The sequence below is a fragment of the Pelmatolapia mariae genome, linkage group LG16_19 (assembly GCF_036321145.2).
Source record: "Pelmatolapia mariae isolate MD_Pm_ZW linkage group LG16_19, Pm_UMD_F_2, whole genome shotgun sequence".
NCBI classification, from domain to species: Eukaryota; Metazoa; Chordata; class Actinopteri; order Cichliformes; family Cichlidae; genus Pelmatolapia; species Pelmatolapia mariae.
Window position 1 is genome coordinate 2,168,196 of NC_086241.1, and position 8,572 is coordinate 2,176,767.

General features: G+C 40.0%; 1 protein-coding gene across 1 annotated transcript; it reads right to left on the reverse strand.

The window, feature by feature from the left end:
• Nucleotides 1-5,928: 5,928 nt before the first annotated feature.
• On the reverse strand, nucleotides 5,929-8,279 carry fev (FEV transcription factor, ETS family member). Its single transcript, XM_063499864.1, has 3 exons — nucleotides 8,231-8,279; nucleotides 7,528-7,599; nucleotides 5,929-6,470 (listed from the first exon to the last, which is right to left on the reverse strand). The coding sequence occupies exons 1-3, from the start codon at nucleotides 8,277-8,279 to the stop codon at nucleotides 5,929-5,931; spliced, it is 663 nt and encodes a 220-aa protein (XP_063355934.1).
• Nucleotides 8,280-8,572: the final 293 nt, after the last annotated feature.

Below are 8,572 nucleotides of genomic sequence, written 5' to 3' on the forward strand. Positions count from 1 at the left end.
ATTGAAGGTCAGTTTTTCATGTCTGTATGAGTTATATTTGCTGATCTTTTCCTTCTTTCGGTGTTGTATGCGCCTGTCTCTCTGTATTAGCCCTGCGAGAGACTGACAACCTGTCCAGCTGTGTTTGATTGCTTTTGCATGTTTCTTGTTCCCACCTGTGTCGTATTGTGGAATTAGCCCACTGTGTTTCTCTGGCCTTGTGTATATTTTGGCTTCCTTTGTTTTGCATGAATTGTTACTGTATGCCTTCCCTGTATGTTTCCTTGTTCTCTGTTCAGTTTTACATAAACAGACTTTGTATTTTCTGATTTTGCTTTTTGGTTTAACGGAATTAAGGATCTGAAGACTGTGAAGGCCCTAACAAACGATTCACTTTAATTTCATATTTACCTTAGCTCAGGGACCCCCACAAGCCATATGCATGGGTGGAATGTCACCATGGTCCTGAAAGCTGAACTATGGACAAGACTTGAGAAATGTCAAAAATACTGAATTCTGGGTTCGGAGCGATGTTCTGCACCAATAGAATCAAATAAATACAAGTCAAGATAGACATTTTACACTACTGGATACAGATGATTTACTTGGAACAACTTTTGCATTGATTTGCAAAGACCCTTTAATTTGTCACCCATCTGTAGCGAGCCTTGTGTAAAACAGTTCATACTGTTACAATATGTCATTTTATTTACTACTCTAACCTTTGTGATTATAATAGTTTTTATTTTATGTAACTAAGATTTTAAAGATGCTTTATTTGCATGCTTGGAGGCATTTTATCAGTCTGAATGTTTCCAGTAGAAAGGCGGCTTAGTTAACCTTAGTTCCTATTTTGAGTACTTTATTTCTTTCTCCCATGTAATCGGATTCCCTCTGACCTAACATTTGCCATCTTCATCCGTATGGGGGGAAAAGGACCAAATTGGGACCAGCCAGGACAACACCTTACAGGGATTATGTCTATTTTGCTGTCGACTTGCTACATAACCACTCTGCTAATCTCTTTAACTAGATTACTGCAGCGACGGGCTGCTGCGAGAGGTACTTTGTCACCACTGTTAAATAGCAAGGTGAGGACAAACAGAGGAAGAATCCCAAAATTCTTCAATCGCTTCACTGATCAGCTCGTTTTACTTTATTTCCTTCACCTTACACCCGCGTTACGTAAGGCGATGCTGTTGCATTTGCATGACACTTTCTTACATTTAACCCAGTTATACAATACGTAATGTTAATTCCTTCATTCATCACACACCTACACAGGGTTTATTGTTATTTTGTCTTCTCTGCCAGTGAATCATTTCACACCGCATCAATTTGCATGATTATTCATCCATTTAGTTTTATGTAACAGCCAAAATCCCAAACAGGGTTTTGAAGTGCAGAGGTTGCTCTGATCCCAGACCATTATCTAAACTGACAAATTAACATTTCAAGCAAAATACTGAAGCTTTTGTATTCAGTGTAATGTTGACCCTTGATATGTTTTATTTAATTTTCCACATCAAACTGTTTGAAATGCAGTCCTTCGATATCGAACAGGTGTGGGAGAGCAGAGAGTGCACAGGATCCTCACCTTTCACTACATGTTTACACTGGTTTCAGGTGGATTCAACACACCAAACCTCAAATAAAAGCTAATTATTAGTCCACTGTTAAAGCTAAAAACATGTCTTCAATGGGTTCATGCACTCATGTTCTGGACATTCTTCTCCAGATGGGGGCAAATAAGTACTGGGTGTTTTTGTTTTTATTTTTTAACTCAGAGAGTCAAGGTCAGCGTCTAAAAATATAGGTGTCTCTGATAAAAGGGCATAAATCAGCAGCACATTGGTCTAAATTGTTCTTCCCTTCTGATTTTTACCTCTCTTGCTTCTCCTTCCCTCACCTCTCTCAGCCTCTCTCCTATCCTCCAGTCTCTTTCTCTCACCCTCTGATTCTCAAGTCTATTTCAGCACCACGTAGGTGTGCTGTTCTAAATTAGAAGAGGCTTCTTACCACTTTCTCTCGCTGGAGGAATGACTCACTGACTGCAACACTTCACACACAGCAACCCAGTCCCACTGACTGCCTTACTCTGTGTCCTAATAATGCACAGCTGGGATGGAGGGACCTGCTTGTGTTCACCGAATATGTGACTCATGGAAAACTGTTGGAATATAATGACGATTTAGGCAAATATTTAAGAAATAGTTTTTTGTTTTGATGCAGTTTGATAAACTACATGTTTACTGTTGGTCTGATAAGACAAGTGAATGCATCTACAACCACTGAAACTGCTGGTCTGCAGCTGAAATAAGCTCATGTTATCATTTCTGGAGCTTTCAGTGTCTACAAATTCATTTTTACACAGCAGAAGCTGAAGCCTATGTTCAAGTTCATGTAAATGAAACCTTTACTAATATTGCCCAGTATCGATGGAGCGTTTGAGGTGGACAGCTTGCATAAGCTCTCCTCTCTAAATGACTGCCAGCACATCCAGATATGACGTGATTAATTGTTGAATTTGAGTATTCAAGTGACAAACAAGACCTTTAAGGAAGCTTCACTAATGACCTAGGTGCCACCAAGTAACACAGTTAGCTCTTCTTTCTCTCGCTTCCTCCTCTTCCTCCTCCTTCATGTGTTTTCTTTTCGCTCCTCGGTCGTCTGCATTCACACTGTTAATCCTGTGGCTTGCAGGAAAACACCCACCTAGTTTGTTATGCAAGAAGCGCGAGGATGAGGATCAGCAACAATAGGCACAGCAGATTAGTGGCAGAGCTGCTGGCCGAGAAGACAGTGACGATTGCGGTGTTGTGGAAATGACTCAATCCCTGTGGAGTTTCCATGGTTGGTATTACAAGAAGCACAGTTTTGGGTAAACAACACAAGAGGCATCCATACCTTTTCAGCCCCTTCTTCTCTTTGTGTGTGTGTGTGTGTGTGTGTGTGTGTGTGTGTGTGTGTGTGTGTGTGTGTGTGTGTGTGTGTGTGTGTGTGTGTGTGTGTGTGTGTGCCATGACTCTTTTGTTGGTAAGGGACCAAGGCATGAGAGAAATTCAGTTGTCAATAGCGACTCCATGTCTTTCCAATTGATATGCAGGACACACACACACAAACAGTGCTCTGAATGAGCGGACCATTCTCTATTTCCTCTCCCTCTCTCTCTCTCACACACACACATCCTTTCCTTCTGAATCATTGATCAGTCTGACTGACTGATAAAGGACATTATCTGCTAAGAATGTTATTTTAATTATTTATATATAATCAGTAAAACGTGTGAATGTCCCATTGTTCCACTGGTCGTGCTCACCCAGGCAAACTCAAACCTCTGCAGTCTCGCACTTTCATAAAATGAGGTTTGGGGTTAATCTGCTATTTGCAAATGCTCCATGTTCTATATTAGACCAGCTCTGTTATCACCTGGTTACATAAACTGGATCCTGACGTTGGAAGAGTTGTGCTGCCCCCACATGGATGAAAAGATTTACTGCCCTTATTTTAAGTCACTTTCATGATGAGCAGCAGCTGACACTTAAAACAGCATAAGCACATTTAATGGACTATTCAGTTGTATGTTTAGGAATACTTCAATTTCACATTACTGTATATTTTTATACTTCCACAGCTGAAAGAACAATAAATATTTTCTTCTTTTTAAAGAAGCCACACATGCATTTCACCTGTAATAATAAATGTGACAAATAAAGCTTGTTTGTTTGTTGTTTGTAATTCACAGTGACAGTGATAAAGATGGCTGGTTGTTTGTGGGTCTGTTTGGACCAACAGGATGAGTCACTGCAGCTCCAGGAACACATTATGAGCTTAAATATGTTGTTTTTGTCAGTTACAGCATCATAGACACAGTGCTGACAAACCAGTACTATAAAGTGTGGCTGATGCCAGAGCTCATGCTGATGTAATGTGTAATACTGCAGACTCCCAAAAAGTTGATTGTGTTCATCTGGACATTTTCAGTGGGAGAAACGTTTCGTCACTGATCCAGGTGACTTCTTCAGTCTCAGCTGACTGCAGGTTTCAATCTTATAAACAGTACATTTGCACAATGACTGAAACTAGCACCACTGAATGAACAATGGGCTGTGAGGTCAGTTCCTTTATCATTAACATGCACATTGTCATGACCACTGATCAAAGACCACTGATCAATGGCCATGAGTACCATTCACAGAGAGTTGGGGAATGGCTGCAATCACAGCATTGTAAGATGGTGACAGATGTACCCTTAGGCCCCCTCCTCGATTCAGAGATGGTCTTTCCCTTTTCACGTAAATGGCCTCCTTGACTCTGCGCTCAAACCAGCGTTCCTCCCTATCCAGGATGTGTACATCCTCATCATTGAAAGAGTGTCCACTGGCCTGTAGGTGTAAATAGACTGCAGAGTCCTGGCCTGATGAGGTAGCTCTCTTTGTTGTGCTAGAATGGCATTGATCAATGGTCTTAGATCAGTGGTTGATGATCAATGGTCATGACAATTTGCATATTAATGATCATGAAGCTGACCTCACACCCCATTGTTCATTCAGTGATGCTAGTTTCAGTCATTGTGCAAATGTACTGTTTATAAGAAACCTGCAGTCAGCTGAGACTGAGGAAGTCACGCTGCGTCCAGATGAACAGAATCAACCTTTGGGATTTAGCTGGATGATTGAGCATGCATCAAGACAAATACTGCAAATATTTCTCTGATTATCGAGACTGCTGCAGGCGGTCAGTCCACAAATCCAAATAAAAGTTTGCATTTTGAGAAACAGCACTGACGGTTTGGCGCATGGAGGACATTTACAGGCTCACCCACGTTTGGGTCAATATAAAGATCACGCTTTCAAATAAATAAATCCCACACATACTGACAACATTTTTATTCAGAAGCGTTTATTTATGTATTTGTTTATTGGTACAATTGTTTTAGTCACAGTGTGAATGAATTCACTTTAAAATCACTGAAGAGCTTCTATAGTCTGAGCCGGTCTCTACTCTACAGTATTTACAGAGCAGTTTGGGAATTCACAGTTTCAGTTTCTACTCAGCCTATTTCACACAAAGTTTCGCCCTGTGTCTGTGCGCTGCTTTCATTTTTTATTGCGTGCGGTTTGTTTTTCCTACAAAGAGTTTCATTATGTCTGATCTGATTTATAACCAAACGGTGATCGACGTGACAGCATGATTCAAGCGAGTCGTTCATAGTCAGTCTCATTCCAGTCCAACAAGCCTGTTTTCATCCATAACCACAAGATGGCGCCATTAGTCCGATGGTAGTTTGGCAGCTCGCGCCCAAGTCGGTGCAAATCCACCTGAAGGTGTGAAAACAAACACTGAACTCAGGGAAAGGGCTGCGAGAGCGAGGGAGCCGAGGTCTGATAGGAAATGGATCTGATAGATGATTTATTATTTATACAACGTTTTTAAATATATGTACACTATTTTTTTGTTGTTTCAAAAACAACCATCGTGTAAACCTTTATTTGGTTTCCGATTATATCTCACTGATAGTGGCTTAAATAAGGACATTTCATATTTGGAATATTTATGGATCAAATTAAGCGCTCAGGTTCAAAGCACTGTGCGTAATCTGATCGTAATCGCTTCTCCACAAGAATTAAATTAAATTAAATTAAATTAAATTAAATTAAATTAAATTAAATTAAATTAAATTAAATATTTAATTTCTTGGTTTTCGTGTCTTACTTACATGCAAGAAGACTTCCGGTGTCATTGGTCATAATTTTTAGTTTAAACACAACTTTGCGCCTCTTAAAAAATCCTCACTTGACATTTTAAAAACACCTAATTTTGAACCACTTTGAGCCTAAATCATATTTTCCCCGCCAAACACCAAAGTCGGCGTGTTGGTGCTATTTGTCTGTCCTCCCTCACTGCAGTGTGTCGGTTTCCCGGTGTGTCTAAAATACGCATCGAGAGTCAGTTGTAGTGGTTGTTGATGGTGCTCAGACTGCTGATGTTGTTGACGCAGCCGATGTGGGACGGGGACACGGTGCCAAACGGTCCCGGAGGCTGGAGGTTGTGGCTGTGGTAGAGAGCCGCTGGTGTGGAGCCAGCCCAGTAGGAGAACCCCGAAGGCCCCACGCCAGGAGCCACGAGGTTCAGTTTGGAAATCCCGGAGAAGGGGATCGGGGAGAAGTTGCCCTGAAATTTGTAGATGGCCTGCTCGGTGGTGGACGGCTGGCACACCTGCGCCAAGCCGTGGAAATCAAACTTGTAGGCGTATCTTTTGCCGTGGACTTTGGTCATGATGTTTTTGTCGTAGTAGTAGCGCAGCGCCCGGCTCAGCTTGTCGTAGTTCATGTTGGGTTTGCTTTTGCGCTCCCCCCAGCGCCGGGCCACCTCATCAGGGTCGATGAGCTTGAACTCTCCGTTGGTGCCCTCCCACGCGATGCACGACATGTTGGTGCTGTCAGAGAGGAGCTCCAGTAGGAACTGCCAGAGCTGAATCTGCCCACTCCCTGAGTGTAGGAAGAAAAGAAAATCACAACTGGTCCGGAAATAATCTGAAATAAATCCCGAAAACAGCGAGGCAACAAACCAAAAAATACAAACTTTTCTCTAGAAAGTAAAAAAATAAAATTAAAACACACATATATATAACTGGTCCCAAAATAACGGTTTACATAATTCAGCATTATCAGTTCATGAAAGATAATATTGTGAATTTCATCATATTGGAAAATTCAGGTATTAAATAATGTAAGACACGCAAAAGATACGCAGTTATTTTATTACATATAATTAAAGAGAACTCCATCATGACATCATTTTAAAAATTTGTATTTGCTCCTCTAAAGCAGCTTAAATGGGTCTGGTTATATTTAGCTTCTCCATATTTTCTATAACATATATTTAAAAAACACGCTGCTCATAATCATCAGAAAAATTTTTTAAAAATTAAAATATCTTTGCAGGAAGTCCTGAGAGCAGTAAGAGTGAATATTAGCATCCAACACAAGACGTGACAAATTCATTTTCGCCGTTGTGTTTTTTTTAATCACAAAATAAACATTATTTTTATTTTCTTTCGAAATGATCCCGGAGATACTTTGATAATTATCTGTTTTAGAGGAGAAAAGAACAATAATGTGATGGTGCAAAAAACAAAGCAAAAAAGAACTGAATACATTTCAGAACAGGCTGAATGATCTATTAAACCTAAAGACGCGACAAGGAAATACATGAAACGCAGAGTAAACGCATTAAAATCCTGCTATCATTGTGATATATTTTGATTTATTAACATTTATTATGATATTGTGATCAATATTTTTTTTATTTCATAAACTATTTTTATGTATCCGACCCGTTTGCCATATAATTTTAGAGGTTTATGTGGGACTATTTTCTAACATCATTATTATTATTATTATATCATTTTTTATGTTTTCATATATCTTTGCGTTTGAAGACGCCCTCCATTAAAAATAAGTAAATTGCTAATTAGGAGCTGGACACTCCGCAGTGACGGTATTTAGAGTCTCTGCGGACGAGGCTCTGAGTTTGTCCTCTTACCTTTTTGAACTCCTGTATTTATCGGAGCCCAGGAGGTTCCTTTGCTTTCTTTCAACAGATTTTCTGTTGGATCTGAAATGAAAACAGACACATTTTCAACATCTTCATCCAGAAATTATGACAAGAGGATTTCTTGAGCAGAGGATTTTTATCACTTGTATTTCAAAATATTATGATTTAATATTTATTTAGAAGAACAAAAATCTCTTCATGGTCAGATTTTTATAGGCATAATCTAACAAGAAGCGCAATATCTCAAGAAAGTAGAAAAATGCATTGAAAGAAACGGAGGACTGAGATTACAGCTGCTCAAAAATGCTCTGATTTTTCTAAAATGTTACAAAACTAGAGAGCGCAAGGGAAAAAAATACAAAATAAAACAAAATAAGCTTTAAAAAATTCCAAAATCGAGCTTTAAAATCCTAATTGTATCCTGGTCCATTTGCAGTCTAATGCCTGGAGCATGTCGCCTTTGCGGTCCCCTCTGCTAGAAGCCAGGAAACGCGTCCAGGAAAAAGGATTTCCGATTTCCGACAAAAGAGCAGACGGGCTTTCAGATTGAAAAGGCTGAACAATGCTCTGGCCTGGAAACGGAGCATCATCGCCGGCAGGACACCGACACCCGGAGAAAAATGTAAAAAAATCTCGATAGATATATATAACGGGCTGTTTCTCTCATTCTTAGTGGGACCAAATGACGAACCTGAGAGATACATGTTGAACATGAGGTTTCCTCCGCAGTCCTGTCTCATTGTGTTCACTTGTTCAGAAAGGGTTGGATTTCATTTCGTTGGTGGCGGAGGAAAAGATTTTTATTAAACTTTATCTCATAACTGTGATCTGGAATAAATGCGGGTAGACAGATTGAAGTTTCCAGGCAACTGTCACTGGCCCCCATCTCTGAGACAATATTCAGACAGCAATTTCCCCTGGTGCATTGCTTTAATTAAAAGAGCAATTTACCTCTGTCAGCCCGCCTGGCGCCCACAATAAAAAGAGGCCAATAGAAATTCGGCCCTTATCAATCCACCATCACAGTTTAATA

Excerpts from the sequence above, each read along its gene's own strand:
- fev (XM_063499864.1), bottom strand. The coding sequence starts at position 8,279 with ATGAGACAGGACTGCGGAGGAAACCTCATGTTCAACATGTATCTCTCA. Across the intron at positions 7,600-8,230 it reads GTTCAACATGTATCTCTCAG|ATCCAACAGAAAATCTGTTG; the intron begins GTTCGTCATTTG and ends TTTTCATTTCAG. Across the intron at positions 6,471-7,527 it reads AAATACAGGAGTTCAAAAAG|GGAGTGGGCAGATTCAGCTC; the intron begins GTAAGAGGACAA and ends TCCTACACTCAG.